General features: G+C 45.8%; 1 protein-coding gene across 2 annotated transcripts in view; it reads right to left on the bottom strand.

Annotated features, from left to right (window-relative positions):
- LOC147715161 (immunoglobulin superfamily member 1-like) overlaps positions 1 to 24,815 on the bottom strand; it is a 235,359-nt gene that overhangs the window by 86,598 nt on the left and 123,946 nt on the right. For both annotated transcript variants that reach the window (XM_086923635.1, XM_086923634.1), the window contains exon 7: positions 4,563 to 4,859. In XM_086923635.1, coding sequence (XP_086779761.1) covers positions 4,563 to 4,859 — 297 coding nt within the window. The remainder of the gene's footprint in view (positions 1 to 4,562; positions 4,860 to 24,815) is intronic.

Below are 24,815 nucleotides of genomic sequence, written 5' to 3'. Positions count from 1 at the left end.
GCATATCTTATTTTTTAATTAGAATACACTCTGCTCTATGGGCTACATAGGGCCTACCTTAGGGGTACTTATATGCAGTAAACGGGTGGTTTAAGGCTTGGCAAGGGGGTTATATTGGCAAGTTGAATTGACAGTTTAAAAATGCATTCAGCAAGGCCAGGCCAGGGACATGTTTTAAAGGGCTACTTAAATGAGTGGCAAAATAAGTGCTTCAAGCCCACTAGTAGATTTTAAGCTACAGACACTGAATTTATGGTATACCGCTCGTCATAGGACTATTAAGTAAATTAAATATGCCAATCGGGTGCAATCCAATCAACCCATGTTTGCACAAGGACTTGAGCAGCAGTTATTAGTGGTAAAGTGCCTACCATCAAAAACAACTTTCAGCACAAAAATAGAGGTAAGCAGATAAAAAGTTTTGGGGAAAGACCACCCTAAAGCTTCCAGGTCTAACAGTTATGCATAATTGTTTAGCATTAGATATTCTTTAGGCAAAGAAAAGATGAGCTTATAAGGTATTTAAGGCAAAACGTGCCTAATAACAGTAGAATTATAGACCCTTATATCACTAACCTGACTAATCTCTTGCATGCTGTCCAGTCTTATGAAGAGACTGGCTTATGGGAAACCATAGGTTCTTGGGTCAGTGAGTGAGGAAAGAGTTTTGGCAAGATAGGTGAATGGCTGAGTAATTTGGATGGGAATACGCTTAGATTAATCCAAACCTGTGTAATGATAATAATAAAGGTTTCTGCAATTGTTCTATTTTTCTTGTTCAAATTTTCCTATTGTATAACTGAACAATGTAAAAATAAAGGTAAAGGTAAAAATAGGATAAAGGAAAGAATACAGGAAACAAATGATATGGAAATTGAATTTCTGAAGGATCATGTCTATGAGAGAAAAAAGATGGCAGAGGAGAATTCCCAAAAGCAACTAAATGCAATGGCAATGTCAGCTAGATAATTGCTGATTAATAACGTTTTATTAGTATTTTTTGTGATTATAGAATAGTCAGAGGGGGGATGTTCTATAATTTCTTTAAATGTACACTTTTCTGTCGAAAATTATTGTTGTTAAATAATTATTTTTATAACAGACCGCAAATGATGAAATAATACCATTGTTTGTAAAAAGAGTTTAATATGATATGTAGAAGTGTCTTTATTAATGTAATTTAGTCATGCCACATTTTCACAGGACGCCATATTAGTTCACATGACTGCTGTTCTGATGATGTCAATTGAATCCTGCTCATTACCCCTCCCATCTCGTCCCCCTATGCATCTTATCTACCCTCAGTCTCCACAGAGGACTATACACTGTAACATAATTGATTATTTTCCTAGATGTGTATGTATTGTGAATTAACTCTCTAGTGTCCCTGATGTGGCAAAATGTTCATGGCTTCTTCCGCTGAAGGCCCGCTGCTGGGTTAGCACTCTTGAACTGGTGTATAGCCCATTGTTTAGAAATGTTGCATTTTAGTTGCACTTCCTATGACGATGTGTAGCTGAGGCTGCTTGAAACTTGCTTAAAATTGGGATAGTGTTATTAACTTACGATGTGGCCTGCTACTTTTATCATTTTTTTAATACATTGAATTGCTAAACGTACTCTGCTCAAAAATATGTTGAGAGTGCTACCATTATGGTGGTAACACTGTTTAAAACAAGTGCCCGTGTTTAAAAATATGTTCCAGTGTCGAGGACTGGCAACCACCGGCACCAAGTAATTAGACATCACAGGAAATTACATCATTGGGATCCGGATCAAAGGTAACAATTATGCAGCTTCTGACATAGATATGAGAAAGGGCAATGGCATAAATGAGTTACATTTGAGCACAATGGCTGCCATAAACTAACACATCCCACTACTAGCAAGCAAGGTAGTGAAATGTTGAGTAACTCCAGCAGCCTCTGCAGGTATCACCTTGAAAATAGCGCATTTGCTTCAGAAGGGTAACTCTCCCTGCAAAGGTAGCTTTACCTGTTAAAAAGTTGAAGGCTGGTCATATAACCTGGCACAATCAGACACGTACCTGTGCCGAAGGATGTATTAAGTGGCAACACTGCTCATTACCCTGACCACACTTTTGGGTGTGCACACAGGCTCTTCGCAAAGGGGAGAAACTTTAACTCTATCACCCGCTAGCTAGTGCCAGGCATAAATATGGCATCATAAGGCAGTCTCTTCAGAACACTTTCTGAACCTGTGGAAGAACAGAACAGGACTGAACCTGCTCCTCGTTGTACCAGGGAAATAGAAATGGCCTTCAATGGTCAATTGGATCACCTCCTGTGTGGCTACAGGGCTTTCAAATGCTGCAAGAGTCCTTGTCCTAAGTTCCCAGCTGATCCCAGCTAATCTGCTCCACCTGGACCTGACTTTGAGTGAGACTTGAACCCCAAGTGCTGTTTCTGAGGTCATGGGACCCTTGGCTGTGTCTACCTGGATTTCCCCTACCACTCTGGAAAACCAGGGACTTAGAAACTTTACACACTTCCAGACCTTTGGAGGGCCGAGACAAACCACCCACCCTATCTGAATAAGATGTGACCTTGCTGGGCTCAGAAATCAGGTTTCTCCTGATCAGATCTTTTACGCAGCACTCAGATTTAGCAGACCCTCGTCAAGAAGGGACCCGGCCTCATGGAACTCAACATCGGAGAGATCTGAAGCCTTTTTTCACTGAAGTATTCTGAGCTCTGCAAAAAAGACATGGGGCCTGATTTAGATTTCGGCAGACAGGTTACTCCATCACAAAGGTGATGGATATCCCGTCTGCCGAAATATACATCCCATAATATCCTAGGAGATTTATATTTCAGGGGATGGGCTGTCAATGACCGTTGTGCTGGAGTAGCCCATCGGACAAAATGTAAATCAGGCTCTAAGTGAGAAGGTATAAATCTCGACCAGTGAAGGCCACAAAAGCGTCTGACTGGCGAGAGGACTTCCTTGGGCATGAAATTTGGATTTTTCCGGCTCTGTACTTTTTTCACCAAAGCCAATGACTTCAGCAGTGCCTCACCCAATGTGTATCTGACTTCATAAGGTTCACAAGGACTAAGGGCCCGATTTAAATGTTGGTGGTTAGCGTACTCCTTCCCAATGACAACCGAGTGTGCTTACTGCCAACATGATGGTCCGCCCACTGATTTTAAAAGCAGGCAGACAATAGTTTGACGGTGGAGACTACTCTGTCTCAAGTGTGGTCAAACTTCTCTGATGGCCATATGTATTAAGGGCCATCAGAGAACTGGCTATATGTCCAATATGTCCAAATAGTATGGGTGGACATATAGCTGTTTTTTACTGCCTGTCACCTCCAGGCACACACTGACAGTAAGGGGCAGTAAAAGAACAATAATGCTCCCTTGCCAAGAGAGATGACTCCCATGGTGAGCGGCCCATTTTTGTTTTCAATTTTAAACACAAAAACCCACTTTGGGTTGAAAACAAAAAGTTGGAAACTTTGTTGTACGGCTCCGTCATTTTTGACAGACCTGTAGGGCAAAGTTCCAATGCCTTCACAGGAACCGCTTTGAAGGTACTGCTTGTAAATGCTAAACATGTCTGCCGACCCAACAAACATTTCTAAATATGGCAGTCATAACCTCCGCCAAGGCAACAGAGTAATTTACTCCATTGCCCTGACAGAAAACACCCAACCACCAAGAATTAAATTGGGCACTAAGTCTAAAGATAAAAACCTCTGACTGGATTAGACCTTTGTTGGTGTATCTGACCAGGGCTCCATCTCAAACAGCCTCAAATTCTGGTAAGACTCTGTATACTTTGACCATTGACTATCACTGGTGCCTTGCATTTTTTGCCACTATTTCTATTTGAAACCATAACAATTCATATCTCCTGTTCTCCTTATTGGACTTTTGTAATTTCTGTGTAATTTTGTTCATTTTATTTGACTCTATTTTATACATTGAAGTGGGATTGTTTTTTTTTTTTTTTTTTACTGTTTTGGTACCTCTAAATATTTTCACTTTTTCTGTAAGTTAAATTTGCCTGTACTGTGCCACAGCGACTAGAGGTTGAGCTTAGGTTCACATGATTGAAATCCTTGACTGAACATATTGAGATAGTGTCTTTATTACTTGTGGGGCCTCAGTCCAGCCCAACTAATAAAGCTGATTTTCACAGCAAGTATGCCCTAATATTTTATACATGTTTGTGTGTTGCCGGTGGGTTCTAGTTGAGGGTGGGGGAAATTTGGAGGGCGTTTAGTAAAGGCTGGAGGGTTTCCAAAGTTTGGAGGAATGGTCCAAGGTAGACACCTTTGGGGTTGGAATCCGACGAGGTAGCAATGCATGCATGATGGTAGCTGTGTTGTCTGTGTAGGTCGATGGTTGTACATATCTGGAGTGTAATAAGATCATTGTTCCTATGTCTATGATAAGTTTTTACTCTTTTGTAGATGTCTACGAAATGCTACATGCCGCCTCTGTATGGATTGTTATACATTCCATTAAAGATATATTAAAAAAAATAATGTTTGTAAGTTGCACCAATAGTTAACTGAAAACACAGCTCACCCTGTACTGTGACCTGCACACCCATACTTGTTGGGGAACGCAGCTTCCGTCCGCGAACATCCACCTCATGATAGCAAGAATAGTTGTTCCCATTGGAGTCCTGTGCCGGCGTCACCTGGAATGAATATGCGTTCCGCATCTTGCTGATGTTGTGTAGGATCTCATTGTGGCCGGTAGTAAAGTGTGCAGTGAGGTTCATGTGCCTGGTGCGCGGTAAGCACTGCAAGGTCACAATATCACCGTCAGCCACCTGCCCATCCAAGGGAATCATTGTGAGGATTGGTGGCAGCAGAGGTTCTGAAACCGGAAAAGAGACGTTAAAGGGATTAGCATGGAGGTTTGCCATGAACTCCCCATGACACAAATACAGAGTGAGGAAGACATAAAAAAAGTGCAAAGAAGCAACACATTTTCTCATTAACCAGTTTCAGTGCATTTAAAGTTGAGCCTTACAGAAGCATGGGCAGTCTACAGAGGTCCATTACTCTCTTTTATTAAAGTTTCTCCCTTACTATCTCAAAGCCATCCTGTTGTGGACGATGAGATAGGTTTTATCATCTTAAAGAAAGACTTGATCTGAATTTCCTCTCAAGTGTAGAAAGGCAACCCGTTCTCGATTGTAAAACAAGGACCATTTCTTTAATCCATATTGCCACTTGCTCATTTAATAGACTACATTGTTAATCAACCTCATAGAACTCATTTAAATTACCTCAAAATGAAGACACATTGAATGAAACCCATAGGTATTCAAGGTTGAGATTAGCAGGTTCGGCACAAACCTGTGTAGGACTTTTAAGTGGGTCAGGTACCCCCAGGTCTTAGACCTGGCAGTAATTAGAAACGGACATTAATTAGAATTAGACATTGAAACAAGTCTCTATCGAGCCATACATTCATGTCCTTGACTTTGCAAACGAAAACATTAATCGATTTCTAAGCAATAAATGTAAAAAGCATTAAGATATTCCATGTAAGCAATGTAGTTTCTGTTTATATTGTGCATGTCTCCCTTAATCTTTTATTCCCTATGTTTGTTTACTTTTTCAGGGATGTTGTGTTTCTCTTGTTTTTTTGTGTCTCGCATTAGTCGGATATAATTTATACTTTGTTTCAAGTCTCCTCCATGTGTTTAAAACAAGCCACTATGGAGAGCCTCGTCAAGCTCACATTTCTGGTCACCTGAAAGAACTCCACTGGCTCCCCGTCAACAAGAGAATAACGTTCCGTCTCCTCACCCACGCACACAAGGCCCTCTACGACCTAGGACCCGAATGCCTCAACACACGACTATCCTTCTACACCCCCACCCGCCAATTACGCTTGTCCAATCAAGCCCTCGCCGCAATCACGCGCATCCATACATCCACCATGGGGGGAAGATTCTTCTCCTACTTAGCAGCCAGAACCTGGAATTCTCTCCCCACCCACCTCCGCCTTACACAGAACCACCTCTCCTTCAGAAAGCAGCTAAAAACCTGGTTATTCGATAAGTAAAGCACCCACCCCCCCTCAAGCGCCTTGAGACCCTCTGGGTGAGTAGTGCGCTATACAAATCTCTGAACTTGAACTTGAACTAGAGTTTCTGTCAGTAGGTTTAAAAGGTGCACAGAATACATGGTCCTTCAATGCTTGGCATCTCTGCAGAGCGTACATAGTAATTGTGTGGTGTGCCGTTGCAATTGTGATTACATGCAACTGTGTGTGATGGAGGCGCACAGTTGTTAAAATATTGACGAGGCAAAAGTAAAAGAAAATGTAGTTCTAACAAGCGACGCGCTGCGCAGCACATTTACAGGGCTTCTAGTTAGCAGCCACAAAGAACTAGACTGTTAACTATCAAGATGTCGACCCAAAAAATCTAAACAGAGCAAGGTAAAGCAGAGAAAACAACCCTCATCAACTTCCGTATACTCATCCCACCACACCACAGCACAGCAGAAGCACTATTGACAAATATTCACAATGGGACTTGAACAAGGTCCCAGAAGCATCCAGGCCTTACAATCTCCTACCCAGCAGTGAACTGAGGAGCACCAAAAGGCAAGGCCATCTTTTCGTGTCTGCACCTGACCTGGACCAGTGTCCAGGGACCCTGCCCGTTTTCTTTACTAATTGGACTTGGCGCTTCATAATTTAAGTCAAGTCCTCCCCTTGATCAAAAGGTTGCTGAGACCTTTTGGCGAGCAGGAGTGTAGGTATACTTAGAAACCACCCCCAGTCCGAGTGTTCCCTGGTCCCCCCCCACCTAGTTCTACTGTGTCCAGCTCTATTTTTCCAATTGCCCCCTCTTAACAATTCCTATACATGGTTTGCCTCAATACCAGGTTCCTGAGTAGAAGAACATTAAAATCTATGTAACCATCTGTTGTTCAGTGGGGATTTTAACAGCCCTCCTGCAAATTCCAAGGGCTAATAGCTAATTGACCTCATGTCTTCTTTAACTTTCACACAACAGGTTCAGTTACCCACTAATACTAAAATGCATAATCTGGAATTGGTAGGATCGCACAACACACCTATCAAGAAGGTGTTGGCCCTCCCTTGCATATGGGCAGATTACACCTCATCAAATTTAAACATTTCTGAGGACCGGCACTGCATTGAGTAATGCATGCCTGTAAGCAATTTGGTTACTGGATGAGGGGGGTGGAACCTCTCTCAAGCAGCGACCAACATTCTTCTCTTGGGGAAGCACAAGCAAACCATACGTTAATCTCTGCTTCATTTTCAGGTAACTTTGCACAGAGCAGTCAGGCTTACCTACGAGGCAATGTGTAGAGTATTTGTGCAGCACCTCAAACAGGAGCCTCCAAAAGAGTTAGAAAAATATTAAATGTTTAATAAATAAACAAACCAGAAGAACAAGAATCCTATTACAAGAATTGGAGATATTCAATTTTGTAAAAGATTTTAGTAAAATAAGGTGTAAAGAGCCAACTGTGGATATCTAGTTGCACCGGACCAGGATGATGTCACAATTTCAGGCCAACTGTAATGGAGTTCAGGCCAACTACATGCACCAGTTAGGCCTGCTCGCAAAGTATCTTTAATCCTAGTTTGTCAAGTGTTGCGAGGATCCACCTGGAAGATGCTTGGCGCAGCCGAAGTGATGCATCGGTTCCGAGATTCAGTGAGACTGTGATACGAGGTCCAGCTGTGAGGTCATTAAAGATCCCGTTCATGAGAGCTTGAAATGCAAAGTCCGGAGACGGGGATACATCGCACAGTCAGGGCAATGTGTTGGTTCAGAGGAGATGTGAGGCTGCAATGCAAATTGGCATAGCCACTGAAGCTGTTGTCGATGAGAGATGCGAAAGCTTGCGCCAAGGATGAATCACACAGCAGTGGTTCTGATGCGGCACTGAGCTATGATACGTTGCGGGGTTCTTGGCACCAGTTCCGATTCATGCAGCAGCGGTGATGCATCGGTTCTTCTCAGGGTTGTGTAGACACAGCAGAAAAGATGTGTTGGTTCCACTGGATCCACAGAAACTGTCAGAGCACCATAATCCCACTTCAAAGGGTCCAGGACTTGGGTGGCATCACTGGTCAGGGTAGACTCACAGGTGGCCGATTCCAGATGCAGGAGTACGGTTGTCGGAGCCTTCTGTCTTTGAGGCTTAGGGCAGGAGGCCAGCCAACTAGTCTTGCATTCTCTTTGGGGTTTTGGAGTCACCCGAGATTTGAAAGCAACTATTGCAGCAGTAATTGTGTCCCAATTGGACTATCCAAACTCCTTATATTTGGACCTTCCTGAAACTTCTTTAAACAAACTACAGATCATTCAAAATACAGAAACGAGGATAACCTGTAAACTGCATAAACATGTGCATATCTCTCCTGCCTTATTGAAGCTTCACTGACTCCACATCAAACAGATAGCTCTTTTTAAATGGCTTTTATTATTTACAAATCCAAAGCAAGCACAAGATGATGATGGACGGAGCGCTGAAACTTTTCAGACACTCACCCCCAGTCACATATCAGGGTTCAATCCATCATCCTTCTTTAGTTCACTTCGCCATCCCAGTTCAGACCCAGCCATATGTAAATCAGTCTTGACCCTGTTCCTTATGGGAACAGTCCAGCCTGAACTCCAAAGCTAGGTCTTCCTTGGACTGGAAACAAGTATCATGGGACCGGTTTCTGGGTAACACACTCATCAGCCAGGCTAGCTTAAATCCAGTGGCAAAGTGAGCAAGAGACCCACGTCTGGGCATCCCTGCCAACTTAGGGTGAACACTATTTACAAATCCATTCCTGACCAGGCTTCAGCCTTTGTAACAAGTAGAGAATGAAGGTATATGTTCCTACTCGAGCTCTCAGATCCTCTTGTGCCAACCAGTTGATGATCCTGCCAAGCAAGCGACAGAGAGCAGAAGGCAGGAACTTCTCTGCCCTGGCACCTGTCCTACGGAACTATCTCCCTTCCTTGATCAGTCTGAAAACGAATTTTGTGAGGTTCAGGAAGCTTTTGTAGGCCTGGCTGTTAAAGCAAGATTTTTATCAGCATGAGCCCCCTCTACTTTACTTCATGGTTGTCACAGCATTAAGGAACCCTCAGGTGTACATGCGTTCTCTAAGTTTTCCTTAACATAACATAATGTAACATAGCATATCTATGGAGACATACCAACAGGCACGTTTCCAACAGTTTATTTCTTCAGTAAGCAGAAGAGCATGAAAACATGACTGACCGGTCAGATAAACCCTTCAACTGCCGGTCTATTCCAAACATAAAATTCGCCAAACTGTGCCAGATTCTGATGCCAGAATCCAGACCAAACACATCTTGTCCCGTTACAATCTATTCTTCAAAACTTAAACAAATAAGAAAATAAATAAATACAAATTATATTGATTATACACTTCTCCATTAGTTATATAATAACAGGCCACACATATTCCTGGAATCTCGTGAGATGGCTCCTCACACAGGATGGCCTTAAAGCACGCTTACTGTACCAAACCTACCAAAGACTATTAGTAGTTGGAGACTTCAACCTCCACTGGGACAAAACACCCAAAGACCAGTAGCCCTCCTTCTTGAGACACTCATGACCACACTCGATCTCCAACAACTAGTGATTGGCCCCACACACACTAAAGGCCACACCTTGGACCTTGTCTGGACCTCCCAACCACGTGCCATTCTTACAGATATCTCTCCGTGCTTGTGGTCAGATCATTCCCTAATCAGATGCTGGGTTCCAATAGATAACCACCTAACCAAACCTCCCCAAATATGGAAAACGGTGCAAAACTGGAAAAATATCGAGCCTGCAACCCTAGTAGAGTCTCTCTTTTCCTCCACCCCCCTCCTTTGAAAAGGGAAATCTAGACCAGGAATGTGAAGCACTCATGATTAGCATACGCATAGCCATAGACCACGTAGCACCCGAGCGAAGGCTAAAGATCAAAGAAAAGGGAAAAGGAGCCCCTTGGTTCAACCTCTCACTAAGAGAAACTAAGAGAAAGTTTCGCCACGTGGAAAGACGATGGCGCAAAACTAATGACCCAGTACACAGAGAAAAATACAAGTCACTACTCAATTCCTACAAAAAATGCATCACGACTACTAAAGCTGAATATTATGAGACCAGAATCAGCACAGCAGCAAACAGACAGAAAGAGACATTCAGAATTCTGAAGGAACTCAGCCAAAAACCAGAACAGAAACCAGCCGATGACTCAATTGACTGCAACGCGTTCCAATCCTTCTTTCTGCAAAAAGTGAGGGACTTTCTCTCAGACATAGATAATACACCCATCAATCATAACCTGATACCCCTATCCCATGCTCCACCCCTAACCAGGTACTTACCAGATTCCCCAAACTGGACACAGCTTCCCTTACGCTACTCACAAACCGGATTAAAACAGGTTCCCCCTCAGTCCCATGCCCGCCTAGAATCTTTCAAATGGCCATTCCTGGTCTGGAAAGATGGGTCATTACCATGCTGAACAACTCGTTGGAGACCGCACATCAGCCATCGTGTCTCAAGGAAGCGAGAGTTCCACCCCTCCTGAAGAAGCCAGGGGCTGACGAGGCCAACCTTAAAAACTATAGGCCTATCTCCCAGCTACCCTTCTTGGCTAAAGTCCTGGAACAGCATGTCATGAAAACACTCTCACCCTTCCTGGAGGACCACCATCTCCTCCAGGGTCGCCAAGCTGGGTTTAGAGCACATCATAGCACCGAGCTGGTCATGCTATCAGTGCTTGATGAGCTTAGAGCTATGGCTGATAGTAAAAGACCCTGTGCCCTGGTACTGTTAGATCTATCAGCGGCGTTCGATACTGCCAGCCATGCTTAACTACTGGATAGACTCGCCTCCTTGGGTATCAGGGGTCTGGCACACCGGTGGCTTGAATCGTTTCTATCTGGCAGGTCCCAAAGGATTCAACTGGGTGAGCTGGTATCCAATAAAGGCATACTTAGCTGCGGCGTCACCCAGGGCTCAGCCCTATCCCCACTTCTCTTTAACGTCTACCTGCAACCTTTGGTAGCAGCCTTAGCCAACATGGGCTGTAAAATCTACAACTATGCTGATGACACCCAACTGCTCCTCAGCATTGATAATACCTCGTTTGCTCAGCCCCAGGCACAAAACATCCTCAGATTCACCGTGAGTTGGATGACAGCTAACTCACTTAAAATCAACCCTGAAAAAACAGAGATTCTGGTCATCCCCAGAATAGATTCCCCCTGGGGTGACCAGTTCTGGCCCCAAGAACTAGGCCCACCCCCAAACCCATGCCAGTTGTGAAGAGCCTCGGCATAAAAATTGATGCCAAGCTCTCCATGGCTAACCAAATCTCCTCTGTGGTCGGTACCTGCACCGGCCTGATTAGGCAATTGCAGAAACTGGTCCCATTTCTCTCCACCTCCACTCTCCAGACGATCGTCTCAGCCACCATCGTCTCAAGGATAGATTACGGCAACGCCCAAGACATTGGTCTCCCTCAGAAACAGGCAAACAGACTGCAGGTGGTCCTTAATGATGCAGCCAGGCTGATCTTCAGACTCTCTAGATGTTCCCATGCTATCCTACTACTGCACAAACTGCACTGGCTCCCCATAAGGCAAAGAGCTAAATTCAAGAGCCTTTGCATGCCCACAAAGCGGTATAGGTCTACATCCCAGGACGCTCATTGCGATCCTCTGAGGCTTGTCTTCTGTTCTGTCCACGGTACAAGCTCACCTCAAAAGGGGGCAGAACTTTCTCTGTCCTTGTCCTCCAGCTCTGGAACCAGCTACCTGAGCTACTCCGAAAGGAACCCAACCTACTCCATTTCAGGAAACAGCTCAAAACAATCCTGTTTAGGGAAGCCCTAAGCACATCTTAACCTATTTCCACGCCTGACATGACTGTCGTCTTTGCAGCTACGCCCTCCCCTTCAGAGCGCTAAGTGACCTGACGGTGATTTAGCGCTATACAAATACTAATTAACATAACATAACATAACTGCCAGCATGCACAACACCACCCTATCACAATTCACACGCATATTTTCAACCCCACTAAGGTGACTACCTCTCCTTCTTCCACCAATTTTTATCCTCCAGCTTGACCAACCAAACCTTGACTTCAATGGCTTTCTTCGGTTGAGAGAATCTGGATCAACCTTTTACCAAAATACCTCAAAGCCGAACCCTGACCAAATCTCCAGGTTTAATGGTCAAGGTATGAGCTCAAACTTACAGATGCTAGGTCTCTCTCCTTCATGGAACTCCCTATCCCTGGGCAGCAAATTTGGTTACAGGTTCACGGCTCTTGAGAAGTATGAACAGAGATAACCCAGTGGCCACATTGTGAGTGGTGAGATTTGCCCACAGTAAATCCTTAATTTTCTTGCCCCAATCCAACCCACTGGCAATAGACAACTGAATTATGTACTTGATGACCCTGTTATACCTCTCAACAAGGTCATTACTGCTAGGGTGGTACAAAGACATATGGGGCCCGATGTAGGTAAATCCCATTTACCGAATTTGAAATACCGAATTTTACCGATTCGGTATTTCAAAATCGGTAAATGGGATGTAGGTCCCAACATCTGGATTCGTTACCGAATCTTTAACAATTCTTTAATTACCGATTCGGTAAATACCGAATCGGTAATGGCCATTCATTCCTATGGGCTTTGAAGCCCATAGGAATGATTAGGCATTACCGATTCGGTATTTACCGAATCGGTAATTAAAGTATTCACAAGGGTGCAGGGGGTGTCACTTTGACACCCTCTAGCACCCCCAAAACGGGCATGTGTGCAATGTGGCACACAGACATGCCCTAAGGGCACGTCTGTCTGTCACATGGCACATGTGTACATGCACAGATGTGCGGATTGTCACCTATGCTGACGACACTCAACTTGTGGTCTCTTTGGACCACGAGGGGGGTTCGTCGAACACTTTGGGTCCATGTCTGGAGGCTGTAGCTGGGTGGATGCAACTCTCCCACCTCAAGCTCAATGGGGAGAAGACCGAGATCATGGTGCTTGGTAATTCCTCCCCTACCTCCTTCCTGGATGATTGGCCTCTGTGTCTCGGTACTCCCCCCCCTCCTAAAGAGCAGATAAAGAGTCTGGGAGTCTGGTTGGACAGAGCGCTAGATTTCTCGTCCCAAGCTACTATCACTGCCTCGGTATGCATAGGGCTAATGAAAATGCTCCGGAAAGTGCTCCCTCTGCTCCCATTCCAGGCGAGGAGGGTCATGGTCCAGGCCCTGATTCTCTCCCGCCTGGACTACGGAAATGTTTTATATCTTGGGGCCCCGGCAACAGTGACAAAAAAACTTCAGGTCACTCAAAACTGCGCCGCCCGCCTACTGTTTAATATCCCTCGCTGGCAGTCAGCGAGAACCGCCCTAAAGGAGCTTCACTGGCTTCCAGTAGCCTCAAGATCACTATTCAAGGCCATGTGCATCCTGCACAAATCCCTTCATCAAACTGGCCCGGCAGTACTGTACCCTCTAATACCGCCGTATGTGCCGCTTAGAACCCTACGTTCAGCTTCACTGCACCTGGCAACCAAAGTAAAAATCAAGAGAGCCCGATGGGGCGGCCGCTCTTTCACCTATTCAGCGGCGAAGGCATGGAACTCCCTACCCCTGTCCCTCAGGAAAAACAGCAACCTGATGTCATTTAGGAGAGAATTGAAAACCCATCTGTTCTCAAAAGCGCATTAATCTTTCCCTGCAGTCGCACACAGAATTCAGTCCCTAGCGCTGCGAGGCCTTCGGGTGGTTATGCGCTATATAAATGGAATTTTCAATTCAATTCAATTCAATGTACACAGGAATTGGTATTTTACCATGGATTTGTATTCCATGGTAAAATACCGATTCTGTAGGCCATGTGCTGATGGAACATTGCCTACCTACATTGCATTTTCGGTAATTTTACCGAATCGGTGTGTGTGTGTGTGTGTGTGTGTGTCCCTTTTTGTGCCAAAGGTGTAAAACTCTGTGCCCAGATTTTCATTAAAATGTTATAGTCCGAATTGAGAAAACTAATTGGTCTATATGAATTAACATCCCTGGGGTTTATCCCCTTCTTTAGAAAACTAACAATAATAGATTCCTTAAAGGCTATAGGAACCGGACCACACATTTTTACTTGATTAAAAGCTCCACCAAAAAAGGTAATAATTCCTTGGCAAAGACTTTATAAAATAAGATTGGCAGCCCATCTTACTGCGCGCTTTTCCTCCCGACATTATTATTATTAGGAGTGCTTGTATATCTCTTGTCTATTGGTAGGTGTCCCAGCGCTAGCAGATGAACCAGACAGATCACAGCAGCTTAGTAGGTGGGGTTCTGAAAGAACCATGTTTTCAAAAGTTTACGGAAGGACAGGAGGTTGGGCTCTGAACAAAGATGGAGGGGGAGAGCATTCCACAGCTTGGCAGCAGTATAGTGGAAGGACTGTCAACCACTTCTCATCCTTTTAATTTTAGGAACAGAGGCTAAATAGAGGTTGGTTGATCGGAGGCATCTGTTAGGACGATAGGGAAAAATGATGGAGAGGATGATGGGCGGACCTTTCTTTCAGAAGGATTTATGAACAATACATTAGGACTTGAAGTTTATTCTTTCCATAATCGGGAGCCAGTAAAGGTCTTCAAGGCAGGTCTTGCAGAGTGGCTGTTGGGAATCTTAAGGAGCATAGTCCTGTGCAGTTTTGAATAACTTGCAATTTGTTAGTGGTAGGCCCAGGGGCTCCTTTATTCAGAGCTTTTCCGTAATTGAGGTGGGAGAGGATCAAGGCCTGGACTATGTGTCTCCTTGCTGAGAAGGGTAGGAGCGGGAGGACTTTGCCGATAATGCCATAGCAAGATGCGGCCCGTTTCGTTGCCTGATGATCAAATGTGAGTGACCAATCTAACCACATGCCCAGATTTTGATCTGGTTTTTGGGCATTGGCGGGGAGCCAAGTCAGCTTGGCCATTCTGATCCAAGATCAAAAATGGGAAAATTACCCAGCAGCATAAGCGCCGTCTTGTCTCTATTCAATTTGAGAAAAGGAGGATTCTATCCATTTAGCAACCCTTCCAGGCAGGGGCCTAGGCATAGTGAGGTGTCTTCTGGGTGATTTATGGCCACTACTAATTGGGTGTCATCGGCGTAGGTGACCATTTAAATCACAAAAGGAAGGACTATCCTTGCCAGGGGTCTCTTATAAACATTAAACAACGTTGGGCTCAGGGACGCTCGTGCCTGAGCCCAACGTTGTTTAATGAGGGACACTGCAGCTAAGAGAGTTTCATTTTGAAATACTGTCTATTTCAAAGACTTGGAAGGTCCTATCCTCAAGGAAGGACTGCAGCCAAGTGATAACACCGCCCGATAATCCAACAATCCTAGGCCTGCGGATCAAGACGTCATAGTTGACAGTGTCAAAGGCGGAATTGAGGTCCAAAAAGGATGATACCTGCCGGCCCGCCTTGGTCGATAATCTTTTTGGACTTTTCTACCACTGCCAATAAAGCAGTTTAGCTCCCATGTACGGGGTGGAATCCAGTATGCGAGGGGTGGAGTATATTGAGGAAAGTAGTAATGACAGAATTTACATGCTTTTCTAGCATTTTACTGATCCCAGGGTAAAGGGAGATGGGGAGGTAGTTACCAAGACTGTTGGGATTAAGTCTGGGCTTCTTCAATAGCGCCTTCACCATGGTGTGTTTCCAAAGTGGCGGTACTGGTCCAGTTGAGATAGAAGAGTTAATCAACTTCGGTAACACCAGGAAGACTACTTCGCCAGCCTTACTTAAAAATTGAGGGGATGCCGGGTCCCGGGGAGAGACGGATTTTACAGAGGAGGAGATGTTCACTAGAGTGTCCATATCTATCAAGGGAATTTCGTTGTGAGAGAGCTCACCCTTCACAGAGTCCGCCATAGACGGAAGATTATCAGGGGAGGCGGTGGGGAGAATTGTAGACATCCTGAATCTTATTGGAAAAGAACTCTGCAATTTCATCGCACCGTGCAGGAGAACTCTCATGGGGGCATCCATGAACGGTAGTTTAAAAAGATGCTTTGCAATTTTGAAGATTCCACGGGGGAATTTGATACTGAATTAATTCTTTCCTCATTTTAGGATGCTGGTGCATCTTTCACTTTGGATTGATACATTTTTATGGAGTCCCTATATTTTTGTTCACTTATTACATCATAGTCTCATCTCCATTTACTCTCAAGTCTCTTGCAAGTTTGTCTGCACTCATGCAGATTGGAGGAGTTCCACGGAGAGGGGTTATTCCTAATTTTTTTATGAATGCATTTCTTAGGTATGACTAAGTCTAGGGAGAAATCGATCCAATTGTTACATTTGCCACTTGTGGCAGTGGGATTGGAGTCTAAAGTAGGAATTACATTTTTCAGAGCTGATTTCCAAGCAGAAGGTTGGACCAGGAACATTTCTAGCTACTGGTTGTGCCGCTGGCAAGGTGGGGTTTCGGGATATCCCAGGAGAAGGGGATCAGAAAATGGTCTGACCATGGCATTGGGATCAGGTCATCTCCTGAAAGTTTCCTACTAATAGAAAAGATAGGATATGTTAGGTGTCATTTCTCATGGGTGGGGCCAGTGACATTTTGCTTCATCTGAATAGCTAGGAGATTCTGGACTAAGTCTGATATTTCTGGGTCCAAGGGATCATCAAAATGCAAGTTGAGATCCCCAGTAGATTGAAATTGAAGGGGGGGCTTGCCAAATTGGTGCAAATTTCAAGTAAAACTTTAAAAAGTTGTCCATGGGCTCCAGGGGGACAATATATAAGAATACCCCAAAAAAGTGTAGATGGGAGAGAGCCTGATGACAAAGGAAACATTTTCACAGTCAGGTAAAATATTAGGGACGATGAAGCATTTAAAACACTCTTTTAAAATAATGGCAATGCCTCCTCCATTCCTCTGCTCCCGTTCCCTCCTCAGGATATGCAATCCCGGTGTGAGACATTACACCAGGTCCGGTTTTGACTCATTGTTGAGCCACTTTTCGGTAGGAAACAACACATCGGGACAATCCTCTTGAAGCAGAATGGAGATTTCAATGCTGTGTTTAGGTAAAGACCTGCAGTTTAAAGTCAGAATTTTATAAACTGAGGGGGTTGCTAGAATCGGGCGGTGTTTGGGGTTAAGGAGTGGTTTATAAAAGCAGTGTAGACAGCTAGGAACATCCATAGCTGGACGGATGAAGTGTAGATATTTCTCGCTAGTAGAGCCCCTCAATCTCCAGAGTTGCTCTGATGAGTAAGTGTGTTGACTTGTGTTGAAACAGGCACGGGGTGACCCCTGGCCCCGGTCAGATGCAAATAGGCTTGCGTTTGGTGAGCCGCCGGCGCGGCTGCTGCACGTGTCCACTGCGCACTTCCACTGCGAATGGGCTCCATCACCAATGTTTTTAGCCGGGAGCCCAGAGTGATATTGGGGGAGACTAGAGACTAGAGTGTCTCACCTTCAAGATGGCCACAACGGAAGTGAGTGTAGAGCAAGGGTTAGCTGAATTTCAGCTGCTGAATTATCAACTTAAATCTCATCTGCCTGGCTATTCGATAGCATCGGGAGATTGATGTCCACAAAGTATTGTTGAATTGCCTCTTGCCCCACCATATATTTAGTCACATACAACTGCTCATAATGCTGCAGAAAAACTTGAGGAATTTTTTCCTTATCAGTCACTGGGTTGTAATATTTCGGTAATTAGGGCCGCTTCCTGTTTAACCTTAGGAGACCAGGCCAGCACCTTGCCTGCCATTTGGCTCTCTTCATAGACTCGCTGCTGGAATGTCCGGGAACTATTAATTTCTTCTAAAATAAAAAATCCTTTAACGCCTGCTTAGCTTTTTCAAGCAGCCCTCCCACTGGCTCCTTTCCTCTGAAAAAGGCCTTTTTCTGGAGCAAAGCAAAATCAACCGTCGACTGGAGTTCATCTATATGAGTCCTCCAAGTTTTTGACTGTGCAGCCATAAAGGCGATCACCTGCCCATGAACTTGCTTCCTTAAAGGCCCCCCATACTGTAAAGAGTTCTGCTGTGCCCTTATTGACCTTAAAAAAATCCAATATCCATTTTCTTGTATCGTCTACTCATTGTTGATTTGAAAGAAGGAGTCAATTCATCTGCCACCTAGACCTCGTCCACCTAGCCTCATCTATTTCTATTTCTAGTTTGACCAAAGAATTGTCTGAAAATGAATTAGCCCCCATTTATGGTCCAGAATATTTCAAAGAACGAGATATTAGAAAAAGTCAGTGTCGGGAATAGCAGGTATATTCTCATTCTTCCCAATGGACTCTACGCCATGGATCAATTGGCTGATAATCTTGTGTGATTACATTGAATAATTTTTTAGTCTTCAACTTCTGCTGGTTTTTATTTTTATTCGAAGTATCCCCTGTCAAGTTCTGAATATAATTAAAATCACCTCCCAAAAATGTTTTTCCTGTAACCCCTCTAAGTATCTCATTGATCTTGACTATAGATGTAGGATCATTAACAATTGGACCATAGCAATTAATAAATAATAAATAATAAAGTTTAAAGTATTCCTGTTTAGGCTTACTAAAATCCAAAAGTTATCTACCCTGTGTATCCCTCTGTACTTTGAGAGATTTCTAATCCACCCCGACTTAAATATATAGCAACCCCACTTACTGCCATACCTGATGCAAAAAAATCTTTAAAAAACAACTTAGGTATAAAAAGCTTTGGAGTATTTGTTTTCAGACAAGTTTCTTAAAGAAAAAGAACTTGAGGTGAAAAGGAAACTAACCACCTTATTATCCCTCCATACTTTTGTTAGTTCAGAACACCGTTTACATTGACCAAATTTATTTTTATTCCATTTCTATAATTCATACCAAAGTATTGTAATAATCCATTCAGCACAATAAACTGTTTTCCCACCACCCCACTCCTTTGATTCTGCTCATTTTCTGCCCCTTTGCACCCCAAACCCGCCTGCTCCCAAGACCTCCCCATACCTAACCCTCCTCAGGAGATGGGAAAAGGCCCACTGCCCCATCTCCACCCTTCCCAAATGCCTCATCTGTGGGGTGCCTTTGAGCTGTACCCTGGCTGTCCCCTACCCCGTACCTCAAACCACCCCTGCTATTTACATTTAATGAATCTTTTTTTTTATTTATTTATTATTATTTTTATTTTTTATATTTAAATTTTTATTGCAGATTCACCGGAAGCCATGAACAATCAATCAGATATACCAATTATTCAGCGCATGTGGCGCATCTCACCATTGGTCAGGGGATACACGGCCATTCAGCCCACATCCCGGAGGTTGGGCGGCAAATATCAGGAGAGCGCTATATGTAAAAAACACATTTGAAAGAGCAGGCATGTATTGGCATTCCGGGAGTCCGCTTTTTCTGTATGTTATTACTAACCCCCCCCCCCCTAACGAACAATAAACTTGAGTTTCGTGCTTCCAACATAGCGTATACGGAAAAGAAACAGCAGCAATTACAGTTCTACTACCCCCCTCGTCTCTACAGTGCCAGCATAGTCTTTCACAATTCTAAGCCATTAGTAGCAGGAGTCTCATGTCATCTGCAAATTCGGCGTGTGTCGTCCCACCCTTTGTATCGTGGTCCCGACTGTCCCGTTGGCCTGACCCATGGACCACTCCTGGTAACCCCCCCTCACAGCCCTCCATCAAGCCCATGATAATGTCTCCATTTGGACCAAACTTTCCGGAATTTTTTCGGGCATCCCCTCGCTTTATAGGTGACACTCTCGGCTGCCATATACAGATCTAGGCCTCTCCTCTACTCCTCCAGATCAGGGGGGGCCGGCGCCCCCCAGTGCCTTGCGATATCCCTTTTCGCTACCACCAGCGCAAGGACCAGGAATATAAGGAGTGGGCGAGTCAGGTCTACCTTGGTAGTCATGCCTAACAGTGCCAATTTGGGATCCCGCTGGATCGGCGTCTCTAGGACCTCCTCTAATTCTTGAAATACTTGCGTCCAGTAGGTTTGTATTATGTCACACTCCCATACTGTATGATAGAAGTTCCCCACTCCCCGCAAGCACCTAAGGCAGCTTGGGTCAACTATCTTCCCCATTTTGCTTAGCCGTAATCTGTCGTAGTAGGTTCTATGCAATATACTAAATTGAATGAGCCTTAGTCTAGACTTGATAGCCACCTCCCGGGGGTGCATCAACACTATTTCCCAGTCCAGGTCTTCCAACTCTCCCACTTCAGCCTCCCAAGTAGCCCTGAGGTTTGCTAGGTCTCCCAACATATGGTTGGTCCATGTCTTGTACGTCAGGGAGACCGCTTTTCCTGATAGTTGTTCTTGAAGGAGCCTCTCCTCCAGTGGTGTATATTCCGGGATGTCTGAGAGTGTGATTTTTTGTGCGTTCCAAGCGTGTCGTAGTTGGATATATTTGAAGTGCTGTGTGTTATGCAACCCAAACTCTGCTTTAAGGACTTGAAAAGATTTTAGTTCCTTCTTGGCCACCACATCTCCTATAGTTGAAATACCAATATCGTCCCACCTTTTAAAGCCTCTCAATTTGTGAAGTTCTGCCAGCCATTGGCAGTGCCACAGCGGTGTCTGCCTCGTGGGTGTCCTATCCCACCCCATACGTCTTGCGGCCTTCGTCCATGCGCTAATTGTGATAGACGTAGCCGGGAGGAGGAGGTGTGCCCTACCAGGACTCCCATAAAGGTAGCACAGTAGGTTCTTTGAGGACATTGTCCGTCTCTCCAAGGCGTACGTCGGGTGGTCCACCGGAGCATGGAGCCAATCATTGATCGGTGTTAGATGTTTAGCCCAATAGTAGGCCTCTATGTTGGGGAGCGAGATCCCTCCGCTATACTGGTGCCTCTGAAGCGTGGATAGCGCCACCCTAGCATGTTTGCCCAACCAAAGGAAGGACCGCAGGTCCGCATGTATCCTGCGGAACACCGCCACGGGGATCGGGTAGTTTTCGTTTTGTAGGGCGTAGAGAAATTTCGGCAGAGTGACCATTTTATACATGGCCGCCCTACCCAGGAGTGTCAATGGGAGCTGTCTCCACCTGGCCATATCCGTCACTGCATTAGTTATGATCCGTTCCAGGTTTCTGTGGAACGAAAGGGTTGCATTGGTGGTGACATATATCCCAAGATACTGGAAACCTTCTGTGGTCGTCAACAGTTTGTCTGGCAGCCTCCCCCACTGGTCACGTCCCCCAGGGTCGTAGAGTATGGATTTATGCCAGTTAATTTTGTGTCCCGCCATTTCACCATATTTCTCTAGTTCACGGAAGATCGCCGGGACGGTGATCTCTGGTTCCGTAATATAGAGCAGGACATCGTCCGCATAGAGCGATATCTTTTCTGAGGTCGTGTCCGTGTCCCTGCTCAAGAAACCATGAATATCAGTGTTTTGCCGGATCCTGGCAGCTAGCACCTCTATGGTGAGCGTAAATTCCATCCGCTGGCCATGGGGGTTCCGCAGGGATCCTCGCTGAGTCCCACGTTATTCAATCTATACATGAGACCGCTGGCTGATATCGTCAAGCAGTGGGGCATGAATATGGTCTCATATGCCGACGACACTCAGCTAGCGGTTACTATCAGCGGGGATGCGGAGCGGGATGCCCCTAGGTTTCAGAGTGGACTGAGGGCGGTGGCTGGTTGGATGAATGCCAACTGTCTCCAACTCAACGCAAAAAAGACTGAAATCATGATTGTCGGAAAGAAAGCGGAACTCTGGGGGGACAGGTTGTGGCCTCCGGAACTTGGGCCGTCCCCGACTCCGGTCACGGATTTAAGAAATCTGGGAGTCTGGCAGGACCCCACCCTTAGTTTCGCTGGCCATACTAAGAGAACTGCAGCCTGCTGTTTTGGTGTTCTTCCGGGCTTAAGACCGGTCCTCAAATTTTTTGATGCCTCGACCAGGCAGTTGGTGATTCAGGCGACGGTGATCTCCCGGCTGGATTATGCCAGCTCTTTACTGTTGGGGGCCAATCAGGCAGAAATCACTCGCCTGCAGCGCGTTCAAAACGCTGCTGCCAGAGCGATAGTTGGCCTTCCTAGGTTCTGCTCCGTCTCGAACACTCTACGCTCCTTGCACTGGTTGCCGGTCAAGATGCGAATCCAGCTTAAGGTCTTATGTTTGGCCTTTAAAATTTTGAAAGGTTCGGCTCCCCTGATCCTTACCAACCTCTTGTCCCTCTATATTCCGACCCGCTCTCTCAGATCCTTTGGCCAAGCTCTCGCTGTGGTTCCCCGGTTTAAGCTTAGTCGTGCTGGGGGCTGTTCTTTTCGTGTGAGAGCGGCAGTGTTTTGGAATTCTCTTCCTGTAGAAATCCGTTTGATGGAGGATCTATTGCTGTTTCGAAAGGCTATCAAAACTTTCTTATTTTAAGTCTGCCCTGTAGCGGTATGCTTTTTCATTCCTTGCTTTTAGCGATGCTGTGTTCTACCTTGTCGTGCGCTGGGACGCTCCTTTGCTGGAGCAGCTGCGCGCATTACAAGTACCCATAGCATAGCATAGCCTAGCATAGCAAAGAGGAGGGGAGACAGGGGGCATCCCTGTCGGGTGCCTCTCTGGATTTGGATCTTGCGCGAGAGTTCCCCATTCACCCTCACCCTGGCCCTCGGGGCAGTATAGAGAAGCTGTACCCACTTGATAAAGTTGGGCCCACAACCTGCCTTACGGAGCATTGCGAATAAAAAGGGCCAGTGCACCGCGTCAAAAGCCTTCTCGGCATCCAGGGAGAGGAACCAATGTGGGCCGCTTCGCCCTTTCACCTCCTGTAGCCAATTATCGGTTCTTCTAAGGTTCAGTTTGGTTGCCCTGTCAGGTAGAAAGCCCGATTAGTCCAAATGAACTAAGCTTGTAATGACTGCTCTCAAGCGGGTTGCCAGTATGGTTGCTAACAATTTGACCTCCGTGTTTAGCAGGGAAATAGGACGGTATGAGGCGCAGCCCTCACGCGGTTTGCCCTCCTTATATATGGGAATGATCGTGGCCATGGCCAGATCCGGGGGGGAGCTCTCCCTCCTTGAAGGCCCCCGCGAAGAGGCCCTTGAGATTGCGGGTCAAAAGGTCTGCCGCGCGTTTGAAGAACTCCGCGGGGAAACCATTCGGCCCCGGGGGTTTTCCCAGCCGCAGTCTGGCCATGGCTTCTGTGATATCATCAGACGTTATGTCAGCCTCCAGGGTCTCCAGGGCCTCCGGAGGTAAGACCGGCAGTAGCGTAGTGTCCAGGTATGGTAGAGCCTCTTCATGAGTTGCAAGTTCACGGGCTGAGTAGAACTTTTCAAAATAGGTGGCAAATGCTTCCGCTATCTCAGCATCTGTGTTAACAGCGAACCCCTCCGAGGTGTCTATGCTATCTATCCATCTTGACGCCCGCTCCTTTTTGCTGACCCATGCCAGGAGTTTCCCTGACTTGTCCCCCACATCATATAACCGATGGAGGGTGGCTAGGGATTGTGTCTTCGCCTCGTCCGTAGCCAATGCTCTATACTGTTTCTGGGCATCAAGTAGTCGTCTGAGAGTCCCGCTATCTTTCTGGGAAAGAGAGTCCCCCTCCCGTTTCAGGACCTCCTGTTCTAGGGCAGTCACCTCGGCTTGGAGTTTCCTCCTTTCCTCCTTCAGTCTGGAGTTTATCCTATCTCGTAATACTGGTTTTAGGGCTTCCCACAGAGTGACACTAGAGTCTATCGTACCCTCATTTTCCGCAATATACTCCTTAATGTCTGCTCAAACGCCCCTCAGTATGGCGGCATTCTGGAGATCCCAGGCCGCCAACCGCCAGGAGCCCCTGCGCTTGCCTTGTTCATGTCCAACCCTCACATATAGTGGCGAGTGATCTGATATGCCCCTGGCCCTATAGTCTGCGACATCTTTTGACCTCAGATACTGGCGGGACATGAAAATATAATCTAGGCGCGAGAACACCTTATGCGCCCCGGAATAGTATGAATAGGTTTGCTGAGTCGGGTGAAGCCACCGCCACACATCTGTAAGTCCAATCGTGGACATCTGAGTGAACAAAGCGGTGTGGTGCGAAGTCCTCGCAATGTCTCCCGATCTATCGAGCCGCGTGTTCATAACATCGTTAAAATCGCCACCAACCACTTGGAAAGTGTCCGCCGTGTCCAGGAGTATGTTGGCCAGGGCGTTGAGTGTACGAGACTGTAGTTTGGGTGGTGCATAGACTGAGAGCAGTGAATAAGTGCGCCTATTCCAGGTGCCCTGTACTCCTGCGTATGTCCCCTGTGTGTCAACCCAGGTGCGGGTGATGCAGAATGGTGAGGACTTTTTAACAATGACTGCCACCCCTCTGGAGCCAGACGTGTAACCCGCATGGGCCAGTACTCTGTACCGGCCTCTGGCGATGAAAGCGCACTGAGTACCCTTGAGGTGAGTTTCCTGCAAGCAAACAATGTCAGGGGCCACCCTTTTTATGTAGGCGTTCACTAGGCCCCTCTTTATCTTAGAGCCTAGGCCATTGACGTTCCATGACAGGACGCTCAAGCTCTGATTGCCCTCCTGCGGGGTTACTACGGTACCTGCCATTGGAAGATGTGAGGGACGTATGTGGTTAGACTATGGCACGTGTAGGCGCCGTGGAGGCCGAATGCATGCTGGTTCACATTAACTTCTGTATTGTCCTTTCCACAACTGTACCCACCCCTACCCCTTCCCAGGCAAACTTGAACCGAAGCACCCCCTCTCCCACCCCCCTCCCCACCTCCCTCTCCATCCAGTCGCATCCCAACA

Source organism: Lissotriton vulgaris, chromosome 5, assembly GCF_964263255.1.
Source record: "Lissotriton vulgaris chromosome 5, aLisVul1.2, whole genome shotgun sequence".
In the NCBI taxonomy this organism is placed as follows: domain Eukaryota; kingdom Metazoa; phylum Chordata; class Amphibia; order Caudata; family Salamandridae; genus Lissotriton; species Lissotriton vulgaris.
This window is presented reverse-complemented; position numbering and strand designations above follow the sequence as displayed.